Source organism: Mastacembelus armatus, chromosome 13, assembly GCF_900324485.2.
Source record: "Mastacembelus armatus chromosome 13, fMasArm1.2, whole genome shotgun sequence".
In the NCBI taxonomy this organism is placed as follows: Eukaryota; Metazoa; Chordata; class Actinopteri; order Synbranchiformes; family Mastacembelidae; genus Mastacembelus; species Mastacembelus armatus.
The window spans coordinates 22,538,503-22,564,866 of record NC_046645.1 but is presented as its reverse complement, the minus strand read 5'-3'; the positions used below and the strand labels follow the sequence as shown (position 1 = coordinate 22,564,866).

Below are 26,364 nucleotides of genomic sequence, written 5' to 3'. Positions count from 1 at the left end.
GATCTTGTTATGTTCATTGGATTTTCATAAATGAGGTTTTAGTGCATGCATGCTTTTACAAAGAGGCAAACCAAAGAACTCCATTAATTCATGCAAATGGAACCTTGCATATTTATAATGTAGGTCTGAGTAACCAAAGGGTAGCCAGTCATATGAAAAATAAACATCTGCTGGTATAGATAAGCCTCTCTCAAAGGCAAAGGGCCTCGCTCTTTTCCATTTTAATTCCGTTCACCTCTGTTACTTCTCATACTTTTTCCCTCTGTGTTCCGCAGACCAGTGTTGTCAATACTGTGTGGTCATGCCATCTTTCTTTCAGCTGTTATCTGCAGTGTGTCAGACAGACACACAGAAAAAACTGTTCAGATGCCTGCCTGTGAACATGAGGATACCTGCTGCAAGTTGTGTTTCTTTATTTTTCTTTTTTCTGAGGGCAGGGGCTGCCAGTGAAAGAGGAGAACAGGGAAAAGCAGAAGCATGAGAAGGCTGCAGAGCCATTTACCTTGCTGCCCCTCTTGACACAGATTTCAGGATGAATGCATCTCCCTAGAATATTAATCTTTCCCATCCACCTTTCTAGCTCCATCACACACAGCCTGGAGGGCCATCCACAGCCATCACAATATTGCATTTGGGTTTCCCTGCCTACTTGGTTAGACGAGGTAGATAGAGACCAGATTGGTTTCAAGCTAGCTGAGGAGCAGGAGGATGAGAGGACAGGGGATGAAGGGGAAGAGGACCAAGGGAATAAATTTGTTTGATTTTTACTTAGTGTGTACTATTCACAGTATATGCGCTGGAATTTGGAAGAGACATGTCGAGCGATAGCAAGGGCTTGAATACAGCTTCCTTGTTAGTCCAATCACTGTCAAGACATGTCGGGAAAGAGGAAAAGGCAGGAACGAAGACGGGCTGACGGGGAGAGGCAGGCCAAAAATTGTGACCATTACCCTACAAAACATAGACTCTGCTATCTACTGTAACTATCCCAGTAATCATTCATCATTAAAAAATTACCCACTTCTGTCATACAGAACCTGGCAACCAGGTATCCCAACAGTTTTAAACAAGAAATAAAAACAGCATAAGGCCTTAAATAATAATAAATTGTTGGTTGCTTAATGGCTGCAAGTCTGATTGGGGCGTTTATTAGAAGACTGACTAAATTTTATATGTGTAAATACCAAAAGACAAGCCAAAAATTCTGAGTCCAAAGTGTGTGCTGTTGTTTGTACAGAAGGTTGGTATACATATTAAGTCAGTCAACAGAGAAATAAGTGATAAATGTGTGGTGCGGTGATAAATAGATAATTACACTGAGGATTTTACCCAGAGCTTGTTGTTTAGTTGCTAAGTTACGCAGGTGCATGGTTGCATAAATAAGGCGCTGGAGTGTAAAAACAATTTTGTGCAGGAAGCAGATAATTGCTTTTCATTTTGTGTTAATGACTCAAAGACTCTGATGATTGAGGTCCATTTTCAGGTGAATTTTTGTGCAGCAGCCTCACAGCTGCACAGTATCCTGGTGATAGGTCTGAGCATGCCTGTCTCAGTTACAGAACTCCTGTCACTACAATCACCCATTCTTCCTTTCTGCCCACTAAAAGCTCTCTGCATGAGCAACTCCTTCTATCTTCCATCACCCTCCTTTCATCTCTATTCACTCTGAGCACTGTGGATAACTCTTTGTGCACTAATGTCCTCTTGCTTCAACTATCTTACCTCACCACCTGCTTCTCTCTCCCTCAGAGCCATGTGAGCTGGCGACCCTCACAGCCTCTCTATCCCAGCTTACCGTCCACGTGGCCTAGAGCGGATTACATTCTTGACATCACTGTGCCAGATGTTTATGACTAGAATATCAAAACAACTAACCTGACCAATAGGTCCAGCAGTGCATTTAGTCTAAACTTGACAACCTATTTCCCCATTTTCACTTTAGCTGGTTTCCCTTTTTTCATTAGAACGATTTATTTTCCTGAATGATTTCCAGTTTGTTGATGCTTTGTTGTGAACCTCTCTTTCTTTGCAGCTGGAATCAGAGCTGCTGTTTTCATTACCTTGTTCAGGAGACTATGTTCACTAGCTTTCCCTTGTTTTTTCTTGATTGCTTTCTTCCTCCTGCAGCTCCTGGTCCAGGCTCTCTTAAGTGAGCCGGTATAGAGATCAAATAGCCAATAAGCTGCCCACTGTAACATACACATTAGCATGATTAAACTGGCCATTGCCTGTTCATTTATTAAAAGCCTGTCCTTCCTGGGTGGGAGGGCTATCTAGCTAGTGAGTGGAAAAGGAGAGGGATGTGCTGTATGTGTGTACATGGTAAGTATTGCTGTCATGTGAGTTTAGCCTGACATCACCAAGGCAAAGAAGCTAATGAGGGCTGCGGGGATATTTCTGACACAGTGTTTGCATTTTGTGGGGATTTCAAGCAATGCGATGGAGAGAGGGCCTGCTGAGAAGCGATAGTTGGGTGGGAGAAAGTCGTGGTGAACTCATCTCTGTCGGTGGCTACATGAGAGATTTAGGGCTTAGACGATTGTTAGACGGGGCTCTGTTTGTGTTGAACTATGGGCCTGTGTTTCCATGGGCTGCTTTATGTGTATGCTGACTCTTTCCCCACTTTAAACTGCACTCTCAGCAGTTTAAAAGAGAAGGATTAGGCACAGGAGTGTGCCTCTCTCTCGTCTGCTGAAGAGCACAACTGCCTAATCTCTTGTGTTGAGAAGAGCGGATTTGGGAGAAATGACCTGTGCTCACTTCACCTTCTCTTGTTTCTCTTCCTCTCATATCCTCCAAGTTGACTAAAAACACACGGTTGCATCCTTCCTTCCTTCCTTCCTTCCACCACTCGCAGTCTTGTCTTTTCATTTTTCTGCTGGACGACTCTACACTCATCAGCATGCAGCACCACACAGCTGCTCCTCAGGACCAGGCAGGCTGGCAGGGAGGCAGACTTGTCAATAAAGGAGCCACAGTAATAGGGCACCTCAGCAAGGCCTCCAGCCCTGTCACTGACGTCTCTCTCAGCTGCCTGGACTCCCTCAGTTAATGAACATGTAATTGTTGAGCAAGCAAAAGAGAAATTGGGGAAGCGAGGACAGAAAAATAGTAGATATAGTAGGTAGATGATAGGTATAATAGGAAGATAGTAGAGTGAGAGTAGATGCGGGTAAGGAATGCACAAGGACAAACCATTCCACTGAATAAAGTAACATGTAAAATAGCCAATTTGTCCTAAAATGTGAGTTGAAGTACAGCGAGTGGTAAGAGAGGAGGGGAGGAAGAACACCATGTCTAAATCAGAGGGACTGTGGGGGAATGCTACTCAGTGGGAGCTGACATTGAGAGCAGGCAGGGAAAAGCAGTTTCAAGGACAACATGGAAATATCACATTTAGCTGCTACACAGCCAAGTGTTGTGGAGGTGCTATGCTGGAGCAGGGGCAGGAAAAACAAGAACAGCTAGCAATCTTTCCAGATTATCTAACGATAAAGGCTGAAAGAAAAACAAAAATTGTTTACCTTCCAAATGTGGCATGATAGGAGGGGTTGACTTACATACCACAACTAAATTTAACATCCTTGGAATCAGTATTACAAATCCTCACCAAAGAAACCATAACCAACCACCATGTTCCATATCTTACTCTATCATGTCTATAGCACATTTTGCATCATCAGTTAAAAACAAAAAACAATAGCAAAAAACAAGTCTGAATCTTACAAGAACATTTTGACTAAGAGTTAACGCTAAGATGGATTTTCAGCTTGCACAGCAAAATGTTGAGATAAATATCAGATGTAATATACACACACACTAATTATATTAAAATGTAATATTAAAATCATTTTTCATCACCAACGTACAAGGTTGCATTCAAATTTAGTGACAATACACAACCTGACTCTGATTACTAGTTGGAAATAAGAGCTGACAGCTGAGTGTGATGCTGGTTTCTGAATGCAGTGCCACTCTCCCATGACCACCCAAGTAGATTTTAAATGAATCTGTGCTCTGATTGCAGAGCTCCTTTCTCCTTTGTCTCCCCTGCAGACAATGGGCAGTAAAGCAGAGACACAACCCACATGTCTGAATTAGCTGTGATGCTCCAGGCAAGGCAAGGGAGGCGGTCTTTACTAGGGAAGATGATGGATGTAATGTAGATATGCTTATCTGTCATTAAGCCCTACTCTGCCCTCCCTCAGCTCTCTGCAGGGGGAGGGTGGAGGGATTTCAATCAGACTAATGGAGAATACAACTCTGGTGAGACATGCTGAGGCCAACTGCTAATCACTCATGTCTCTATAGAGAAGACACAGACTTCACAGCAAGAGCATTTCTCTCTAGGCCTGTCTATTGCATTCGCTTTTTGTAAATCGCCTGACCTCGCTCCCCCACCTCCTGTGCACAGTATACGTCAGACAGACCCCTCTACGAAATGCTGCCCCTTCCAACCACCACAATGACAATGATTATGAGGCGGAAAAATCCCTATCCCTTAACCTGGCCCAGTGTCTGCCTGACAACTCTCAGCACCTCAATAATAGCACAGGGATGCTTAACAGGCTCCTGAAACATAAGGCCGGGATGTGATGAATGTTAAAGGGAGAGGTTGGAGGGTAGGTGGGGAATAGAGGAGGTGGAGCCTGGTGAAGGCAGCGAGCTGCTCAGAAAGCTCTATAATTAGCTGCAGAAGATCAAATGACTTTTAATGGTTTTGTCTGAAAACAGCGGACTATTTCAGATTTACGCTTGGAGCTACATTCATATCTCATCAAACTAATGGAATTCTCTAGAGTGCTTGATTGGTTTTATCTCAGATCAAAATGGCTGATAAAGGTGTGTGGCTGCAGCATTCATGAGCTGCAGTTTTTCAATAAAAAACTGCCTTTTGGGGGCACTCTTATGTATGCAAAAAAGTGTAAACGTAAAAAGGGCTATTTCTTCAACTTGTGATTTGAAAGCACTTAAAATTCATGGTTTAATGCATGTCATTATTGTCATTATTACTATAAAAGTTCTTTTTCCATAGATGCTTCAGTGAGAATGGCTTTATAATAACTTCTGATGGATAATGGAAACCTCTGCTGATCATCAGGTAAAGAATTAATAAGAAGTACTACAAGGATAACATCAAAGTAATAGCTCAGCCACTGCTGGTTCTGGGTGGAGGGATGCCTGGTGCAGAATGCTAAATATGCTATCTACAGTTAAGCCTGAGCACGCAGTAACACACAGCACACAGTGTGCAGTGACGTGCTTGGGGAACAGCAGAAACAATTAGCTGATTAGCATAAAAATAAGTAATAATACAAAACATTTGCTGGTTCTAGTTCTTCAGATGTGAGGATTTGGCTCTTTTCTCTGTTTTATGACGCTGTAAATTTTTTACTGGTGATCAGACAAAATAAGAGACCTGAGGAAGTCATCTTTAGGATATTTGGTGTTGTGATAAGCACTTGTAATCAATGTTGTTAGTTCTCAATTCAGAGAAAGAATGTAGTCAATAGTTTAAAAAAAAATCACTACCTGCAGTCCCACAACTTTCTGTTTTATCATCTCTGTATGTTTTTTTGGCCGAAGGTCTCACTTTGTTTGTGTGTCTGAGTCTCCTTTTTTCCCATGGCTTCAGCTAGCATGCAAGCTACATTAATTTTCCCCACTCCATCTTCTGGGGTTTTCTATTTTAGGAAGAGGAAATTATGTCCAATGAACTCCAGTCAGGTTCTAACTTTCATTTATGTTTTGCCTTCTCCTTAAATTATACAAAACACAAACGTCTTTTATTGCCTCTGTGAAGGCAGGGTTGGGATCTGCAAGCTGTAGCTCTTCATCATGCATGAACGCCTCTCATTGAATTAATTACAGTGTGCGAAGGTAGGAGCTTAAAGATAAGTAGAGGGGGAAACTCAAAGGAAAATTTTCAGCCAATTTCTGTCCAAGGTGAAATGCTAGTTACTCATTTTCACTCCTTCATAAGTGAAATCTCCCCCTGGTTCCCTCTATGTCCCAAGTGGACAATCCTAAAGGGCTGCTGTTTGTCCTTGGCCACCTTCTCCTTGAGAAAGTGCTGCATCACACAGGCTGCTAACGGGGCCATCACATAGCTTGAGTAGCAGCAGCGGCAGCAGCACAGGCCTCTCTCTGGGGGTATACAGTTACACTGCACTGCTCCTATCTCTTACAGTTCTGACATTTTCATTTCCTCCCATTCTCCTAAGGGAAAAAAAAAGATAAACTTTTAAAAAAGAAAGAAGATGGAGTCCGTGCCACCTTTAGGTTGGAGTCTGATGATACCATTCCCACGACAAGCATGTGGTAAAGAGAGGACAGTGATGAAGAAAGCTCAGTAAGCAGGAAGACGGACAGACAGGGAGCTGGAACTAACATGCTCTGTTTTCCCTGGCAGCGGACGGACTATTTGTGCAGCGTTGCTCAGCAAAACAGAGCAGCAAAGCAATGTCCCAGTCATTCAGCAAGCTTATCAGGACAAGAGCACCCCTCCCCATCCTCCTCTAGCTATAAAACATACTGTGTTTGTACCTAGGCAAGAGATTAACTTAGCGAACCTGATCCTACAGGACCTGTGGCTCTCAAATCCAAAAAAACACAAGAAAACCAGTCTCGAATACATCAATACAAGAAACATTAAAAATCGTCCTCCTGGGTTCTGAACACACACCCAGAGAAAATAAGTATAGAGGCATATAATGCACACTATGGCTCACACTAAGAAAAAACACATCAATTATAACTAAGTTAGGAAAACTGGGACTGATTTATATGCTCTTGTTTGACATGAGAGGCAAAATTCAGTTGAAGATTGGTTCAAACATGAGTAAAGAACAGCCCTTGAGTAATTTATGGTCTTACATTTCCTTGTGCCGTTGAGCATTCAGACAGTGGAAAACAATACCTAGCATAGAGTTAAACTGGCTCTCTGCGTCTGTGCTGCCTGTCTCCATTCTATTTCACTTTGTGCAGGCAAAAAAGGAGACAAATCAGTGTGCAGGTCCTTATCTGAGCCTGCATATGAGCTCACTGAGCTTACAAAATTAGGAGCTTCAAGACAAGGATAGGACAGCAGGTGCAGTTTTCCTTACAATACTGAGGAAGAGACAGGAGGGGCCATATGCTGAGGTACAAGTGCACTATAAGTCACAGATAGCACATCAGATATTTTATTCATGGGAAGATAAATCCAAGCAACAAAAGTGACTCACAGATCCACAGGGACACACACACATTGGCTGAGCCGGCAGGTTGAGAGGGTTTAACCCTCCTTGATTGCCTTCTCATTTTCAAACAAATACGCTATGTATGTTTAATATAACGCATTAAAAAAGAAAGTCTGAAAAGCCAGGGCTGCGTTCAGAGGGATTAAAGGGAATGTTTTTGTCTCAGATATTGCATGAGGAGAGCTACCAACAGCACAATTCAGTGAGCCGTTTGCACTTCAGGCTACGCATTCCTGAGCACTCTGGCATATAAACGGACAAAGGAATTCTCATGGAGTGTGTGGCTGTTAGGGAAAACACTCAGGTGGCATTCACCGTAGCTGCAAATGCACAAGGAGGATTGTCTAGGCTGTGCCAATTGGCTTACATATGGCAGGAGGCCTAGTGCAACTTAAGCAATGTGCAGCCATCAGTGTGTCAGTTTGAACCCACTCACTCCGTGTTGCACCCACCCCCAACCCCACCCCATCCAGAATCTCTCACAGAGAAAAACAGACTAAATATGTGATGAGCTGACCTGCAAGAGGATTCTGCCATGCACACACACATACATTTTGAAGGCACACACACACACAAACACACATTTCCAGTTGCAAAAAGGCGGCAACTCCGCTCACTTGGGATAATTAGGGCGCACGCAGAGCTGGGGAGACAAAGCCCTAGCATCGTGAGAACAAGGCTCGTCTGATGAGGCCTCTCTGTTTAAATCCTGGGATGAGCTGAGAGTCTGTCTGTCGATGGAATCACTCCAGGAGACATGCACGGGCTTGAAGAAAGAAAAAACCAAGGCAGTGAAAGGGAAGATGGAGTGACAGATGAAGACAGACAGCTGCAAGAAAGCTGAACCCAGTGACAGAAAGGTGTCTTAACAAAATAAAAGGACAGAGAATCAAAGATCAGACTTGGATTTTGAGCGAACACGTACTACACACAGGTGACTCACTGGGTTATCTGCCACTGAAGTCAGGCTGCCTCTGCAGGGTGTGGAAATAAAGGTTTGACAGAGAGTGGGCGAACTGGGGACTGAACTGAGGGAGCATGAGTGTGTGTATGAGCAAGCAGGGAAGGGTAGGGCTCTGGGATTACTACCTTTCCCTTTGCAGATCCATAAGCGTGCAGTGTTTCTTGTTGCTAAGAGGATTCATAGGGATATGTGACTGTCCCAACAATTGAAAGCAAGGTTTTAAACACTAATTCATGAATTCAAGGCTGACTGAGGGAGATTGTCGGCTGATGGAGCACCTACTGCCTTCAACTTGACTGACTATTTAGTGCAAAGAGGAAAAACAGCCTATGGAAACCTCTAGCTGCACTCCACCACAACAATGTATTTAGAGATCATTATCAAATGCAAGTGCTACTGATTGTTGTTTTGGGGTTTTTCAGGCATGAAATGTCGCCATCAGTCTGTCTTTGCCCTCGTCTCTGCTAGTTATCTTGATCACCTCTGTATGGTAATAACTCCCTGGGTTGTCCCGGCCATTCAGGGCCACACAAAAGGCCCTCATAAGGAATCATTCAGCCCTGCTAACAGACAGCTTCACTGCACCCACCCCAACAATCACAGCCAATTGAGGCCATTCATTCACATGTATTGTTCACTATCATCCCTTATCCAGAATACACACTTGGAAGCATACAGAAGCACAGTGTAATAGCAAATGCTCACCTACAAGCACAAACTAGGCAAACATGCATAGTGACTTTGGATGTAAAATGTGCAGGAGGCAAGAGGACTGCAACCAAAGATTAAGACGCACAGCACCACAGCCATTTTTGTTATGCTGCACAGATTTTTTCTTTCTTCCTTTCTTCCAGTGCACAAGTATCCAGCATTTCTATACTTATGTGAATTAGATCTGCTTCTCCATTCCTCTATGGCCACATTGACCAGCACATGTTTGTAAAAGGTTCACATTTAGCCCTTATAAAGCTAAAATCATTTCACCAGCACAAATTAAAGCTTCTATTTTTAAACAACACACGAGCTCAATTGTGCTTTCACTTTAAGACATGTTGATGAAGTTGATGGTAGAAGTAAACTGGAAAGAAAACTCCAACATTAGTTTGATAACATGACAGGCACAAACAATGTGTTGTGTAACACGCTGTAATAATCTCTGCTTGCCTAACTCAGAAGAAAATAAAATGTACTGAAAGCACTAAGTGTTCCAGATATTCTGTATTCCATTAATCCAGTATGAGCCATGTGAGCCAGCGCCTCAATGTGATGCAATTCTCTGGGTAAACCCGCTATGTGGTTCTAGTCTGTGCTCTATTCCTGAAATAGCGTCAGAAAATATACAGCTGCTCACCCTGGATTTCTGACAAGCGAGAAATAAAACCCTGTGCGTTGTTTTTGGGATCCAAAAAGGGGTATGTAACGATACGGGAAGACACAGAGAGCAAAGAGCTAGAAATCACCAGGGCAAAACCTCTTTTGAAGCTACTGCGAAGCCTGCACAGAGACGCTCAGACGAGAAGGGGGAAAACACAGCTGAAGAAACCAAAGCCCACAATCTGGCACTCTCACAGGTATCTGACAAAACAAAACCGTTTACACAACTGAGGTACAGGGCCAATTGCAAACGTTTCAAATGAAATAACTGCGAAAGAGGGGGGCTGCTCTGGTCCAGTGACAACTCAACAATCGCACAGGGGAGAGAAACAAATAAAGTTTAGTGGTGTGTCAGGAGGAAAAAGCAGTGACCAGCAGTGGGCATGTCAGTCTGAGGAGCTCTCATCAGGCTTGTAAATTCAACCTCAAGGTACAGGGGAGCATGTGAAGCCAACATTTCAGAGCTACAGCTGTGTGCCCACAAGCTCCTCAGCAGAGCCCAGTCTGCACACACCAGCAGCATCACTGACGAAACACAGCAACAGGCAACAGCAGCCAGTTGGTTACTATCCTGGCTGCCAAAAGATGACTGTAAATCTGTATTTATTTACTTCAGTTAAATTAAGCCCAATGCCATTTTTGAGCAGCTGCCCATCATAAATCTTATAATCCCTTTGGGCTGTTAGTCAGTCCTCTTCTTTCTTCAGCACAAATGTGCTCATATTTGTTTTTCACACCACAGGTATCTATTCAGACATTTGTCAGTAATTCTTTATAACAGTACTAAGTTTCTTCTCGACAGTGTGGGTCTGGAGGTGTAAATTAATCCATGTCCTATGTTTTAGTGAAAATCCTGTAGCAGTGCCACATAAAACAGAACTAAAACATGTCCTGCAGAACAGCCATTAATTAATTAAACCCAGGAATCCTCAGCATTACAGTCCATGAGCACAGCAGCCACCATACGTTTCTCAATTTAATCTGGGTGACTGATCAGAAAAATTCATTGGTTTCATCCATTAATCATCTCAGGAGAGTGTGTATTGATCAGCGGTTAGGAAGGCTGACTGGGTAGGTAATCATCGCAAAGGAGACTGGTCTTTGGTAGAGTGCAAGAGCATGGATTTTGTTGGGGACATAATAACCATTATTTCCCCCACACAATGCCAGCCAATACCGCCTCAAAATGGCTGAGGTTATTGTCGCCAGCACGGGAGAGAGAGAAACATTCCCTGATAACTACTTTGCACAGAAACAGGAGGAGGTGTCTTGTTAAAATGTTTTGTCATGGTTGCTTCCAACATTGAGCAGGAGCACTTATGTTTACCCTCTGATGGGGTGAGCCTGTTTGCTCTGAAAATGGGTGCATTGTTATGTGATTATATATGTTTGACACTGCAGGGACATTAACTAGTGAGGCAGCAGGAAAAACAGGACATCAGGTAGGCAAGAAAGTGTGGGTGCACATCTGTGGGTGGATCTAACTACGAGACCTCTGTGCAGCATTTTCAGACCTGACAAAATAAAAGATTAAAAAGACTGAAGTGAGTAAGAACACTTCACAGGGCTGCTGTGAGAGGGGGTCATCCTGTTGACACAGGAAAACCGGAGTTTAAATATATAGATAAAGGACTTCCTCCTCTATAACCAAATACAGATGAATAATAGAGAACCTGTACAGCAGCATATTGTTTGTGATCAGCTGCAGAGGTCCTGCGTGTCCCCACAGGCCTGACAAAGCGCCAGTGCTCTTTCATTTGATCTCTGCAGCAAACCCTGCTATAATTCCTGTTAACAGCACCTTCAGGCCCCACACTGTCCAACTCACACCAACAAAGTGCAATCAGTGAACGACCAAGCTCATTAATATTTAACTACAAGTGATATTATATCAGCCTCCATTTAAAGCCTTGAAACTAGATAAAAAGCAAAAACAAACGTTACATAAATCCTGACATTATAAACTGAAAGGATCAATTCCGCAACTTGTGCGGGAATGGGAGAAGCAGCAAAAGTCCAACAAATATATTTTACAATCACGTCAAGCGAAATGAAATAGTGTACTGGGATACACCAGGGCTTAGCCACAAATGCCTCATATGTACAGAGGACAAATACAGGCCGAAAAGATTGGATTTTTTACAAGCAAAGCCCGCTGGGGTTTGGATCCAAGTCAGACCAACCTGGCGCATAATAAACCAGAAAACATTTCAGATTACTAACCTCAATATAGCCGGCCAGAGCTGGAACCACGATGCCCAAAATAAGGACAGATAACGCTGGGACTGAACCCATCTTCCAGGATCTCCGGGTATACTACTACACCTAACTTATATCCTGTGAGCTATGTGCGTAATGATACGTCCTGGAGAATATAGAGCGGCGTGAAAGTCCTTGGAATAATCTGAGAATCTATCCCGGAGAGCGGGACGAGTCCTGCTCCGTTTGTTTTGTCACCCGAGCTCCACAGAAAATGTTGGAGGGGGCTGAGCGTCGCTGTGCTCTGGAAATGTGGACTGCGTCTGTGGCGCGGCTGCTCAGCCTCTGCTGCCTCCTCCCTCCCGAGGTCCATCACAGAGCGGCACACTGCGCCGCCAGTCGGCCGGCGCTGACACAAAGGGCAATAATTAACAGCAGCGCTCAAACAGGTCCACGAGTAGTTTTATTCTGTGTGCTTTCAGATCAAATACAATACAGGTAACATTGCTGTACTATTACTTACACAACATGTGTAATGTAATCTTTCCAATCTAATACAAACTTTATAATGTACAATTACAAAAAAAATAAACGCAAAATGTTCATTTCATGTGCAAATGTGGTTTTGTAAGCTTGTGCCTACAGACGGTGGAACTGGAGCACCTTCAGTGCTTCTTAGAGTTTTGACTCTTTCCTGTCGGCATCGTTCAAAGGAAAATTTTGGCCCTATGGAGGTTTTGGGAGTACGAGGACAGTTTGGTAGCTGTAAGGTTTGGGTTTGATCCCTGTGACGTGTGCTGAATGTCAAGGAAAGCGTCAACATGTCTAAGAAATTGGACTCAAATGTTCAGTATCTCAGGGAGTCTGAGGGCTTCGCTTCAAACGGCAGTGAACTTCAACATTCAAGGTAAACATTCAAAAAAAGATCCAGCCTTTAGCCCAAAAGCTCAGGGTGTTAGAGGACTGCTTGGAGGATCTGAGGCTGTGAATTTTGAAGTCCAGAACCCAAGTGAAGACTGAAAAGCAGCAAAAGAGAAACTTGGTGGATTTTAGTGATTTGATTATTTTCTCCACAACAACTTTTTTCTTTCTAGATTGCAGTATATATTTCTCTCTGATGGTCTATTGAAACAAACTTAATGTAAATTCCATCTTTGCTCCAGGCATCAGCAATCTGAGTGGTTATTAATTTTTGAAGCATCATCCATTAAAACATGTGAGAACAAGCTGCACATCTGAAGACTAATCTTGAGACGTGTCAATTTGATCCCCAGATACGTCAGTAAAAAAAGCCTCTGGAAAAAAACAGAACATGGAATTAATTTTCCATTTTAGCACCCCAGGTTACAGTAGTCCAGTGAGAATAGGTCAAACTCTATTTGAGTGTTTCTACTCCTTTCCTTCGGCTGTATGAAACATGTCGACTGCAATGTACTGCTCTTTTTATTTACTTCATTTATCTGAAGGTATCCAGCATTTTTATTGGAACAGCACCAACGGATTCTACACAAACATATTGTGATAAGTGCAGAAAACTAGAGCAGTGGTGTCCCCAGTATTCAGTGTAACAGGGTATTATAGAAACTTCCCATAATCATGCAGTCAAGAACACTTTATGCATTTTCTTAAGAGTTGTATCTAGCCAATTGGTGGCATTACTGACATACAAAATCAGGTTATTGGTTAGATTTTATCATAAAACTGCAAGTGAAACCTTTCCTGTGCCTTGCCAGGTATGAAAATATAAGAAATTACTGTGGACTTTTGAATCCAACCTCTTTGGTTGTACCTCAAGGGAAAACTTCCGATAATAAGACTAAAATGTCTTTTGTTAACACTTCGTGTTTAATTTTCACAATTGAATCACTGGAACAATTAGAGACTGGAGGGAAAGGAGATAAAATTACAGGGACTAAACTGCTGTGTAGGCCTACTAACATGACATGGCATCATTTATTTTCTAATATAAAGTCAATCCCAGGCTGCAACATTTAACAGATCTACTCTTAAATGCTTGTCCACATTTTCCTTATATCAGTGTTTGTGTTTTATCTACTCTCTTCATATTGGTATTGTTGTGCCGTGTGTTTTTAGTTGTCATAAGTGACTAATCATGTAGTGTCCACAACGCGTAACTACATGGCTGTATTTTATTTTGAAATGACCCATCTGAATATCAAACACAGAATTTCGTCTGCCCTAACAGATAATAGTTTTGACTTATGAGATAACAGGATTTAGTATTTTATGATTATACACAGCTTTTATTTGCTCCCATTGTGTAATCACACCGTTCAACTAGTGCAGCACAAATTACCGTATTACTGTCACTCATGAGTGAACTGTAGTCCAAAAACCAGGAAAAAATTAAAGTGCCACATATGTTTGAGTTTGGTCACTGTAATACGATCCGGAATTAATGTTAGCTACAAATTGCAGAGGTTTATGTATCGTTGTATAATGGACAACAGCGGTTTATGCCGGATGTACTGGATGTATCGATGGGTCCCTATAATTTGAAAGTATTTACCGGAAGTGTTTCTATAATATAGCTGTACTGACCCTAGTTTGACGAATTACATGTTGCAGTTTCTCTTTATGGCCACTGGAGGGCGGTAAACACAAACTCGGGGCAACTATAGCTCAGATTGGACGAGTAATGTTAATATCTATATATTGTCAGTGTAATTAACATTAGTCTAAGTATGAAATACTACCGAAAGGTGCAATAATCAAAAATATCTTTGGAAACTTTAGTGTTGTTGTAATGTTTGTTTATTTTTCGGCACGGTCTAAAATCGAAGTTTTTACCATGATTAACAAAAACTGTTTAAACATATCGCAAATTACTACTTGTTTTAAAATATCTTACGTTGATGTTGCTCCAAGTAAATAGCCACCAATCAGAAACCACGCTCCTGCGTGTTGCTAGGCAGATTATGTTAATATATGCAATGCAGCCATCTCTGCAGCTACCATTCTGAGGTAAGAACTACTTGTCTGATTTCTACAAAGTATAAGAAAACCAGGGAGTGCTTTGCGGCCAGCTCTGTAGCTCGGTTGTTCGGTATTCTTTCTGTTAATATAAAGTAGATGTGCGGATCGTTTTAGCGCATCTGAACCTGTAGAAAATGTATCTTTTTCTTTGGGTCTCTTTGGATGTGGTTGTTGTTGTTAGTCCCACCCAAAATGGAGCCCGTTCTTCCTTGTTCACGGTAGACTTGAAGGGCTGGGCTCAACTAGAATAGGGGGACGGGTGGACCTACCCAAATATTTCGGGTCTTTAACGCTTCAGATCCACTTTTGCTATAAATCGCTGAATGTGATCTACGTCCTGGGCCTTGAGAAGTTATATTTGTCTCTAAGCCCGGCCTTACATCGCGACTATACGGCCGTAATGCTAATGTTGCGGTGCAGTAAATGCCCGGGTTTTTGTGGTATGGTCCGGTTGGGACTGAGAACCTGCGGGGTTAAAATAGGGGGGAATTGAATTTATTATTGATTATACCAACTAGATTTCTGAATGAGTTTGCTCAGCTGTGATTTTTCACCGGGGCTTTTGTGCCGGGATGCGGGTGTATTTAGACGCCGTTTCCCGGGCGGCCTCCCGAGCAAACGCTGGCCGCGTTTTGGCTCGTACCCCCGCTGAGAGTCGTGTGTGTCCGCTCTCTGCGCGGACTGACATGCTGCTCTGTCTGCGTGTCAGCCGAGCCAGACCCGGTGTGGAGACCCAGAATCTCTTTTCAGGCGGCTCATGGGTAGAGTCCAGTGCCACTCTGCTCTGAGGTGGCTGCTGCAGCGAAACAGCTTTTCACTACACAGACATGCCTGTTGTGGCTGATAAAGCTGCGGCCAAAGGACTCTGCAGTCTACATGCACGTTTCTGCAAAAAACGTCATAATGTTGCTCCTTACATTTTCTGATGAACCTCTATCTATGACCTGCCAGTGTCAAATTCCAGAGTCAGTCAGGCAGATTTCACCTTCACTATTGTCACCACTTTTCATTAGAACTGTTTTATATAAATCACCCAAATCCCCTTCTCTGTGTGCCTTACAGGTGTCCCTGGCTGTTTCAGGAGTACAGTGGTAGGTGACGTGGATGGTGACAGGCCTAGCACCAAAGTGCTGCCATGGAGACCAAGCAGGAACCCTCGGCTGTGTGGAGTCAGACTGATAACAGTGATTCAGCCGACGCCACACAGGTTTGCCATCCTCTTTGAACTGCTCTGTTACAACCATAAGCTGTAAAAAGGGATGCAGTGCATTTGATAACTCGGAGAATGATTTCTCAGTTTCTCTTTCGAACACACAGACCAGATGAGGAAACTTAATTTCTGTCCATTGCTGGGTCCCACAATTCATCAGTACTGCTTCCTTTCCCTTCAAAAAAGGGGACACAAAAGCTCCTGTTCATTTGTTCGGTGCTCTACAGTACTGTTCAAAGGGTTAGGCACTTTAAATGTTTAGGTTCTTATCTCACCATACTATCAGGAAGGCGTCTGACTGGTGCAACCAAAGAGCTATCTGTGGAGAAGAGAACAAGGAGCCCAGTAACAGATGGTGTGGCCCCCAGAGTGTGGTGATATCAGGGAGTCTATTTGGGAACACATGACAATAAAAAATATACTCAGATAAGAAAACTGTAGCTGGGATTTCTAAGACAGTGGTTCCCAACCCTGGTCCTCAAGGACTCCTGCCTTGCTTGTTTTCCAGCTTATGCCTACCTTAGCTGATTACCTGGATCAGGTGTGCTCAGCCAATCAGAAGAGGGAAGTGCATGGAGAGCTGGAAAACAAGCGGGGCAGGGTTCTTTAAGGACTAGGGTTGGGAACCACTGCTCTAAGATCCAGGAGCAACCTACCTGCCAAGTATCTTGAAACACTGTGCAAATGTACACCCAAGAACTGGTGCTGCATTAAAGATAAAAGGGTGGTCACAGCAAAAAGCAAATCTTCATGTCACTGTTGTTAAAAGGATCTGCTTATTAAGCTCAGAACATTTGCACAGTACTGCACAGTAAATAGAGTTAATGGATGATAAATGTGGGGTGACTCACGCTGTAATAATGCTCCAGGTGGTTCAGGGCCTTTCTGTAATGTGTCCATGTGTTGCAGGTGCATTTCGAAGGCGGCACAGTGGCCCAGATAGTGTACAATGGAGATCAGGCGGATCGAGGGCAGCAGCAGGTGGTTTACACAGCAGACGGGAACTCCTATACTTCAGTAGAGTCTACAGAACACACACTGGTCTACATACACCCTGCAGATGGAACTCCGGTAAGAAGGGGTCTTATTTAGAGCAGAGATGTTTTTAGCTGACATTTTAAGTATATGGATGAAATTCATGACTTACACTGACGGGCAGGTGACATTCAAGGACACTGTGACAGGATACATGGTGGTGTTTTGGGCTAGCTTAGGAAGTTTCCCATCCTGGTGTTCTGTCAACACTCGTAGCATTCTTCATTTCTTCACTAAACCTGAGGCAATGAAACAGCAAGACAATATCCTCTGTCTTCCAACACTGAATATATTGTAAAATGTGGATTTGCTCTTGTCAAAGTTGTTGTCATTAAGTTTTATATTTACTTCTTTCAGACTGTATTTTCTGATCAGCCACAAGTGGCCTACATTCAGCAGGATGGGACGACTCAGCAGGTAGGTGTGTCAGATACTGTCATGTTATTGCCACAGTGTACACATTGGTTTTGCACAACCAGAGAGCAACTGAATCTCATTTGTAGGTCACTGTTTTGCTGCCTGGAGGACAGAACATGAATGCTGCTAATCTGCACGTTCTCAGTAATGTGGCAGAGGCTCCACAGGCTATCCTGGAGCCAGTCTCCCAGGTGAGGATGCGCTGTTTGTACGAAGCGCACTAGCTTTTTAGAACACACAATCTAGCATTAAGTGGGGAAACATAAGCACTGAATTATCTTAGTATATATTTACACAACGTAAGGTCCCATTTTCCAGTAGACACATTCAAGCAAAAACATTGAGTGGTATTCCAGCAGGTAGGTGGTCTAACTGGGTAGAGTTCAGATTAGATTTACACTGAGATATTTAGAGTGCAGGTATGGAGTATGATGCCTAATATACAAAACAAACATTCAGAAATATCACAGGACAAGATGTTGATGTCAAGATCAGTTCTTCACAAACAAATGAATGAGTAAATGAATGCTTCCACAAAAGCTGTTTTTACATGCAAAAACAATTGTAAATAAATTCTATCCAGGCATAAAATCTTTTTTTGTTTATAGTTTTCTATTACATTGTTGCACATGAGCAGGCCTGAAGATTAGAACTTGTCAATGTTAAGTATTAACTGTGTGAAATGATCACTCACACAGGAGCAGCTGTCTGTGTCCAATTCGCTCACCTCAATGGCAGACATTGCAGATCCTCCCACCAGTCCCCTTGGGGCCACAGACTCCACAGAAAATTCTGACGAAGACGAGGATGAAGACTCTGAGATGGACGACTGGGAGCCTCGCCAGCCTCAAGCATTCAACCCTCACAGCCTCTGTAAGTGACATCGTCCGCAGCTGCACACGGCCGTCTGGTCTGCCAGAACTCTGTCAGTCGTTCACAGCAGAGAGCAGACCCTGAGCAAATCAAATCAACAATTCAGTGATGTTTCTCAACAATAATTTAAGATGAAAAGCTGCACAGGGGTTTTCTTTGTTACAGAGTTTCATAATCTATTTACCTTTTGTGTTTTCATGTTTTTAGAAAACAAGTTTCCATAGTAGACTAATAATTACACCACATTATCTTTCTTTATATTTATAGTTGTGATTTTGTTTTACTGATTTCTCCTTCTTTTGGCCCCTTAGGGTGCGAGGAGTGTAATAATGCGAACCCCTCTGTGTGTCTAAAGCACGGCCCTCTGCACCCCATCCCCAACCGGCCAGTGATGTCCAAGGCACGGGCCAGTCTGCCTCTGGTCCTCTACATTGACCGCTTCCAGGGTGGGGTGTTCTCCAAGAGACGCATTCCAAAGCGCACACAGTTTGGTCCTGTGGAGGGACCCCTGGTCCCTCAGAGTGCTCTGCAGGACCACTACATCCATCTGAAAGTAAGTCAGTACTGTACAACAATAGTTTTTGCTGAGTTGATGATGAGGTCTTTTGGCTGTGAGGGTTTAATTTTGGTACTTCAGTGTTCATGTTAAAAAAAAACAAACAACATGTCTTCTGCATTAAGAAGTATATCTAATTTTACCTGAATCTTTACATCGTTGTCCCATTACTTACATATAAAAAGTGTGGGCAAACTTCCTGGCCACAAAATAACAAGCTGTATATTCAATATCGGCAAACGGTAAACACAGAGAAAGGAAATTATTGCCTTACAAACAGCCAGAAGCCAAAAGAGAAACTGAGGCCGTCTAAGACTGCACTCTGTCACTGTCTGATCTGGGTTGCGGCTCTTGCTGTAGCTGTGCATGCTGGACGCAGACAAAGAAGGAGACAAGACTGACGACATGTGGCTGGACCTTTCTGATGAGGACACCTGTAACTGGATGATGTTTGTGAGACCTGCTCAGAACCACCTGGAGCAGAACCTGGTGGCCTACCAGTTCGGCTCAGAAATATTTTACACAACCATCAAGAACATCCAACCTAAACAAGAACTCAAGGTCAGTCCTGTGCAGGGCAGTATGTGTGTGGTGTAAACAGTCTGCTCATTTGTCCTGCTTCAAATATGTTCCTGCACATTTTCCACTGTGTGTGCCAAACTGAACATGCAGCAAATTCAGAGCCTGATATTTTTAGGCAATTGGTGGAAACAAACAAAGGTAAAATGAGAGCGAATCAGTTCCAGTAAATATATCAGGATATCTGAATTAACTGTTTGTGTTTGTAATGATGCAGGTCTGGTATGCAGCATCGTATGCAGATTTTGTAAATCAAAAGATCCACGATGTTACAGAAGAAGAGAGAAAAGGTGAATCTCTGAACCCAGACTTATTTTATTTAATATCAGCACCATGTGTGTTGTAGCGTCCTGTTACAAACTATTACAGCTGTAGCTGGTGTTAGCAGTGGTTGTAACTAGTCCTCAATTTCTCTTTCTTCAGTGCTGCGCGAGCAAGAAAAGAACTGGCCTTGCTATGAGTGCAACCGGCGCTTTGTGAGCTCTGAACAGCTGCAGCTACATCTCAACATGCACGACGACAAGTTAAGCTCTGTTACCAGGTAAAAACATTTACTTAAAAACATCTCATTATGAATGGTTTCTTTATACCTACCAAACTATAGCCTGTATGACCGGTTCACTCTTTATTCTTTCAGATCCAGGGGTCGGGGTCGAGGAAGAGGCAGGAAGAGATTTGGCACGGGAAGAAGACCAGGGCGGCCACCTAAATTTATACGTTTGGATCCAACAGTAGACGGCAACGGGGACAAGACAACAGTAAGTACCATTTACTGATTTCTGACATTTTACTGCTATGTACTGTTTTCACACAGATTACACACAAAATAGTGTTTGTATATTGTGTTGACATTTTATTGATTAAATGATTAACTGAAATGTTAACTGACGGGTTAATTAGTTATAAAATGTTAACCGCAGCCCCAGTGCGTACAATATTAGACTTCACATGAACATATATGTTGTATTCATTTTATGTTGAGCAAGCAGACAGATGACATAAAAAGTGTTTGTTTTTAAATATGCAAATGAGAACACTGAGCCTATAATAATATTCTTTTTTTTTAATTACAAATTTCTCATCTCTCCTTTTAATCAGGAGATGCTGGAACTGACAGAGAAGCAGCCTCTGGAGGAGCGAATGGAGGCAGCTCAAAACGGGCTGAAGGTAGTAGAGATAGAGCCGGAGGCGGAGACCGGGGATGAGGTGGAGGGTCAGCTTATACCACCTGCAGGGGAGCCAGTCCCAGAGTCCGTCACCCAGCCCTCCAACACAGACCTGCTTGTTCCGCTAAAGGAAGACCCGGCACAAAGCTGCGAGTCAGATGCACACATCACATCTCAGGACATGCGCCGAGCAAAGAGGATACGGGTGAGAATGGAGACTGTGAAATGCGATGAGTTTTAGATTTAGTTTGTTGTTTGGTGTCATAGTGGCTGCAATGTGCTTTACAACCGTGTGTCTCTCTTCCTTAATGCGTGCTCCCCAAAAGATGGATGTGCAGGTAGGTAGGGTCCAGACAATGACAGAACAGTATGAGGTTCAAAGATTCCTTTTTGTCATTTTCCATGGCCTTAATGTTCATGTGCCATCTCAGGATATCCCCCCTCCTGCAAACATTGCATCCATCAGCCTATTTCTACATCTCAGCAGATCCATGTCAGAAAACACTGACTCGGACCAGGTACTAGTTTTTCTCACTATTGTTTCCATCTCAGAATGCAGCTCTGCAGCACCTTTTCATCAGGAAGAGTTTCCGTCCTTTTAAATGCACCCAATGTGGCAAGGCCTTCCGGGACAAAGACAAGCTGGATCAACATCTGCGGGTCCACGGCCGGGACGCATACTCCTTTTCCTGCCACATTTGCAGCAAGAGCTTCTTGAGCGACTCAGCGCTGGAGGACCATCTGCTGGTGCACACGGAGGGTCGTTCCTACTCGTGTCTCTTATGTCCAGAAACCTTTGAAAGGCTAGAGCTGCTCAAAGATCATGTAGGCGTTCATGCTGTAGATGGCTGCTTCTCCTGTCCCACCTGCAAGAAGACGTTTACGGACTTCATCCAGGTTAGTAATAAATGGTTCTTAGACGGATTTTAAAACAAGACAGATTTTGTTCCATGTGACAGGAAGTGAACAGCAGAATTACAACAGACTTGGAGGATTAAGCAGCACTGATATCACTGCAAAGCAAAAACCAGACAGGCTTCTCTTTCAGAAAACTGCGGTTACTAATTATATATTATATAGAAGGAAGCAAATGGAAATCTAGTTTAAAATAGTAAATAGACTACAGACTACTAAATGTTCTTTTTCTTAGGTCAAGAAGCATGTCCGCTGCTTCCATTCAGAAAAGATCTTCCAGTGCCCAGATTGTGAAAAGGCCTTCTGCCGACCAGACAAGCTGCGTTTGCACATGTTACGTCACTCTGACCGCAAGGATTTCCTGTGCTCAACATGTGGCAAACAGTTCAAGGTAAGGTGAATCAACAGTTCGAGTGCTGGATGATAGATGTGTTTGTTCTTATGTGACAGTTCTTTTCCTGAAATTAAGAGGAAAGATAAGCTGCGAGAACACATGCAGCGCATGCATAACCCTGACAGAGAGGCCAAGAAGACTGACCGGATCCACCGCTCCAAATCCCTCAAACTGAAGGTCCCCACCACTGACTTTGAAAGCTTTATGTTCAAATGCAGAGTGTGCATGATGGGATTCAGACGCAGAGGAATGCTGGTGAGCAACAATACGTAAAAGAACTATTTATTGATTGATATTGAAGTCCTCTGCTCTTACCTCTATTCCTGCGATTTCAGGTGAATCATTTGTCCAAACGTCATCCAGAGATGCGTATTGATGATGTGCCTGAGCTAGCGCTGCCAATTATCAAGCCTAACAGGGATTACTTCTGCCAATACTGTGACAAGGTTTGTTTTTCCCCATCCTGTCGTTTCTACAGTGAGTTATGGTCACGACTAATATATTGAAAAAATAAAATAAATAAAAACATAGTACGTTCCACCATCTGTGTAAAAATTCATACCTTGAATCAAACTTTACTGATTTCCATTATGGTACTAATGAGGTAACCCCCTGTTCAGGTGTATAAGAGTGCAAGCAAGAGGAAAGCCCATATACTGAAGAACCACCCTGGAGCAGAATTGCCTCCGAGCATCCGTAAGTTGAGACCGGCTGGCCCGGGTGAACCAGACCCCATGTTGAGCACACACACCCAGCTGACTGGCACCATTGCCACGCCACCGGTCTGCTGCCCACACTGTGCCAAACAGTACAGCAGCAAGGTTAGTGTGAAGCTTTGTCAAAGGAGCCTCACTGGAAGTTTGTGTAAACACATAGATGGACAGTGTCAGACAGCAACTGAGAACTTTCTGTGTCATCGTGTGTTAGACTAAGATGGTTCAGCACATCAGGAAGAAGCACCCAGAATTCGCCCAGCTTGCCAACACCATCCAGGCTCCTCTGACAACAGCTGTGATCAGCAGTGCTCCTGCAGTCATCAGTGCAGACGGCACCACAGCCGAGGCCGTGGTGGTAAGAAAGAGTTACAAACACACACAGGTTCAGTGGATTTCTGTCCATGTTCTCTCCATGCATCCTGCAATAAGATTAGATTTACATAAACAAAAAGGGTTGACTAATACACACCAGATAACTGTATGATTTATTTCCCCCACAGACCACAGATCTGCTGACCCAGGCCATGACAGAGCTTTCTCAAACATTGACCACAGACTACCGAACAGCACAGGGAGACTACCAGAGGATCCAGTACATCCCTGTTTCTCAGGCAGGGGGCAGCCTGTCCCAGCCACAGCATATCCAGCTACAGGTGGTGCAGGTGGCTCCGGTAAGACCCAAGGTTTGCTGTAGGACAGAGACCTCTTTCTTTTCTTTTAAACCTATGGGGAGTGAGAGATGGCCAAGCATCTCTATCAACTAGCTGTTTTCCTGCTGTAGTTTGAAAATTTAAGGTAAAATAATCAAAGTAAATGTGACCATAAGTATTTATTTGCTTTGTGTTTCACAGGCTTCCTCCCCACATTCCCAGCATCCAACAGTAGATGTGAGCCAGCTGCATGACCCTCATGGCTACAGCCAGCACTCCATCCAGGTACAACACATTCAGGTCACTGAACCCTCAGGCACTGGACAAGGTGTCACACAGGTAAATCCTCATCACGCTGAATCTGATCAGGGATTTCTTTGCAAATTGATGAAAGCATGTGATCCACAATATGTTAACGGAGTTCTTACTCCACCATGTCCCCTAACTCTTTCAGGTTACTGGTCAGCCTCTAAGCCCTTCTTCCCAGCAGGCTGGCCAGGACCTGAGCCCCACACCTGTCACATTGACTCAGAGCCACACCCTACAGACCAGCAGCAGCACTCAGCAGCAGGGGACTGTGCAGCATACTTACATACCTGGGAACTGGAACTACAGAGGCTACTGTGAGTCCTACACATGATCCCATATTGTCCAGTTAGACTGTATGTTTTTTTTTTTTTTGTCTCTAAGCTGCGATTGCAGGCTCATATCTTAACTCCTGTTTTAGCATCTGAGATCCAGATGATGGCTCTACCTCATGCACAGTATGTGATCGCTGAGGCCAGCACACCAGTATCTGGAGTCAACAGCAACCAGGTGAAAACGGTGGGTGAATGCTGTCTGAGACCAGTTTGATGTGTTATTTGTTATTGCAGTTTAGAGAATAACTATGTCCTACCATGCTGGAGCAGGTTCATTCTTACAGGCAAAGCGCAATCTGCAGCTGAAAGTATCACACACATCAAATGCTTCTTAAACGTTCTTTAAAATGTGAATAAAATAACGCATGCCATATTTGGTCAGGTCTTGTTCGGAAATGCATTAGAGTTTGTTATGTTCAACTTGCAACAAATACATTTGAAATATCCATAAATGAGAAATGAGCTTGATGGGCACCAGCATTTAAAAAAAATAATAAATTCAACCTATTATATTTTGTGTATTTGGCTAAACTGTTTAACTTATATAATATTTAATTTAATGACCAAGCAAAAACTCTGGATTGAACATAGTATGAACCAAGTATGAACCAAGTGTTTGTGTTCTTCAGACTCATTACGTTATCTCCGAGGGTCAAACTGAGCTGGAGACAAAACAGACAGCTCCTCAGAGCACGACCCAGTCCCACACTGAACATCTGGAGCAGCAACCGGCCAATCAGCAAGCCACCACACAGTACATCATCACCACAACCACCAATGGCAGCGGCACCAGTGAAGTTCACATCACAAAACCCTGAAGTGTAACGTGATGAACTGTGCAAACCCAGTGCAGATCCACAGACTGATCATGCATGTAGACCTCAGAAGCTTGAATGAACAAATACACTGACATATGCAGATGGATTCACACTTGTGTACATACAGAGCTAAAATGGGGATGAATAGATGACCAGCACAGTTTTATGTGTTTGCAGCTTAGCAGAGATAAAAATATTGAACAGAATATACAAACAAACAAAAGTGAATGTTTGTTTTAAATACCTATTGGACAGTGTACAGTTTTTCAGAAACATTTTCAATGGAGTGGCTGAAACTGAAGGATAGTACATCAAAAACAGAGTTCCTGTGTAAGTTAGTAAAGTAGAGAAAATTAAAGTTATCAGTTTAAAGTCTGGACAAGGTGGAAAGTTTTGTTTTTTCTTGTTTGTTCTTATGCAGATTTTAGTGCCCATTTTATGTATTTGTAAAGTTTGACATTTTTTCAAGTACAGTATTTGTAAATGAAAGCTGAGAAAGAAATACAGAACTGAAAATTATGGAAAATACTATATAAACAATACTGTGAAACAGTTCATTATTTTTGTCCAATGCGAGTACACTATGGCCACATTGTCCTATTGTATGTTACCACATTGTTGCAGATAATCTGTTGTGGTTTTTCTCCATTAATTTTCCTTTTGAAATATCTCCGACATCTGTTTTTATTACATGCTGGGTGGCCTACGTTATTTTATGGTCTTTTTTTTTTTTTCACAAATACACTTGTGTTTTTAAAATAAAATTTAAAAATGCAAGAATAATCAGTTCATGCCTTCCAAGACTTGCTGACTTGGGTGTCAGTTTTTTTTCCACATTGCAATTGGTCTCATACAGAACATGCAGAATTCTTATGGACTATCTAAATGTGATCAACAGGAAACTATACTGAAGAGTAGCCCAGCTCTAGTCTGAAAATCTGTGAATCACTGTTCTGTCCAAACTGTTTAACCTCTGATTTTAGGTCCCATTTAAGAGGGTTGAAAACATATTTGTAAACACATCCAGCAGTGATGTCCTGCCCTGGATAACAGCTGTGCATGACTCAGTTCAAGTCTTATGAGAGTTACCTGTCTGACTAAAGTGTCCATGACCAAGGCGTGTCTGGTGCTGGAATTTTTCTTTGACGTGATAAAATATTTTTGGTATGTGTTCAGACTACATGAGGTATATATTTTCATTACAATAGTTTCCCCACGATGAGAGCAGAAATTAATGTAGTGAAATAAGGCCATTGTAAATTAATAAATTACTTATATTGGTCTATGACAACAGAAGAAATACAGTGATTTTCATTGCTGCTATAATTAATAATAATTTAATAATAATTAATAATTTATAATTCTTTTTATATCTCCACATGGTGCTTTTCTGTTTACTTTATTATGGATGGAATAGACTCTGGAGGAAATGGTGTCCAAATAATTTTATAGTGCCTGTTTAGGTTTTATTTTACTGGATGTCATTCTGGTTCTGACTGCTAGATGGCAACGTGGCCTCAGAAAACAAACGAGTTTCATTGTAAAACTCTGATATTTAAGCATCACAACTGAAACATATGTTAACCTCAATTATATCTGAAAGTTGATGATTAAAATGG

The 26,364-nt window shown here is 42.7% G+C and overlaps 2 protein-coding genes across 7 annotated transcripts in view; one reads left to right on the top strand and one right to left on the bottom strand.

Annotated features, from left to right (window-relative positions):
• The window catches only part of aplp2 (amyloid beta (A4) precursor-like protein 2), a 47,825-nt gene extending 35,720 nt beyond the window's left edge, over positions 1 to 12,105 (bottom strand). For 2 of the 3 annotated variants that reach the window (XM_026316792.2, XM_026316801.2), the window contains exon 1: positions 11,803 to 12,104. In XM_026316792.2, the coding sequence (XP_026172577.1) occupies positions 11,803 to 11,874 (72 nt within the window). In that variant the 5' untranslated portion in view covers positions 11,875 to 12,104. Of the gene's footprint in view, positions 1 to 11,802 lie in introns of all 3 variants that reach the window. The other variant, XM_026316812.2, reaches the window with a different exon arrangement.
• A 2,629-nt stretch (positions 12,106 to 14,734) lies between these two features.
• prdm10 (PR domain containing 10) lies at positions 14,735 to 25,528 on the top strand. Of its 4 annotated transcripts, none has more exons than XM_026299030.1 (23): positions 14,735 to 14,763; positions 15,838 to 15,982; positions 16,895 to 17,056; positions 17,378 to 17,437; positions 17,524 to 17,628; positions 18,136 to 18,310; positions 18,622 to 18,863; positions 19,227 to 19,427; positions 19,663 to 19,735; positions 19,869 to 19,986; positions 20,083 to 20,203; positions 20,544 to 20,816; positions 21,164 to 21,508; positions 21,762 to 21,917; positions 21,996 to 22,175; positions 22,256 to 22,366; positions 22,541 to 22,741; positions 22,848 to 22,991; positions 23,137 to 23,307; positions 23,488 to 23,625; positions 23,741 to 23,909; positions 24,014 to 24,111; positions 24,557 to 24,745. In XM_026299030.1, exons 2-23 carry the CDS (start codon positions 15,911 to 15,913, stop codon positions 24,743 to 24,745), a joined length of 3,504 nt encoding a protein of 1,167 aa, XP_026154815.1. In that variant the 5' UTR covers positions 14,735 to 14,763; positions 15,838 to 15,910. The 4 variants fall into 4 exon arrangements, with proteins under 4 accessions (XP_026154815.1, XP_026154816.1, XP_026154817.1 ...); XM_026299031.1 differs by lacking the exon at positions 14,735 to 14,763 and adding an exon at positions 14,776 to 15,740; XM_026299032.1 differs by lacking the exon at positions 14,735 to 14,763 and adding an exon at positions 14,977 to 14,993.
• Positions 25,529 to 26,364: the final 836 nt, after the last annotated feature.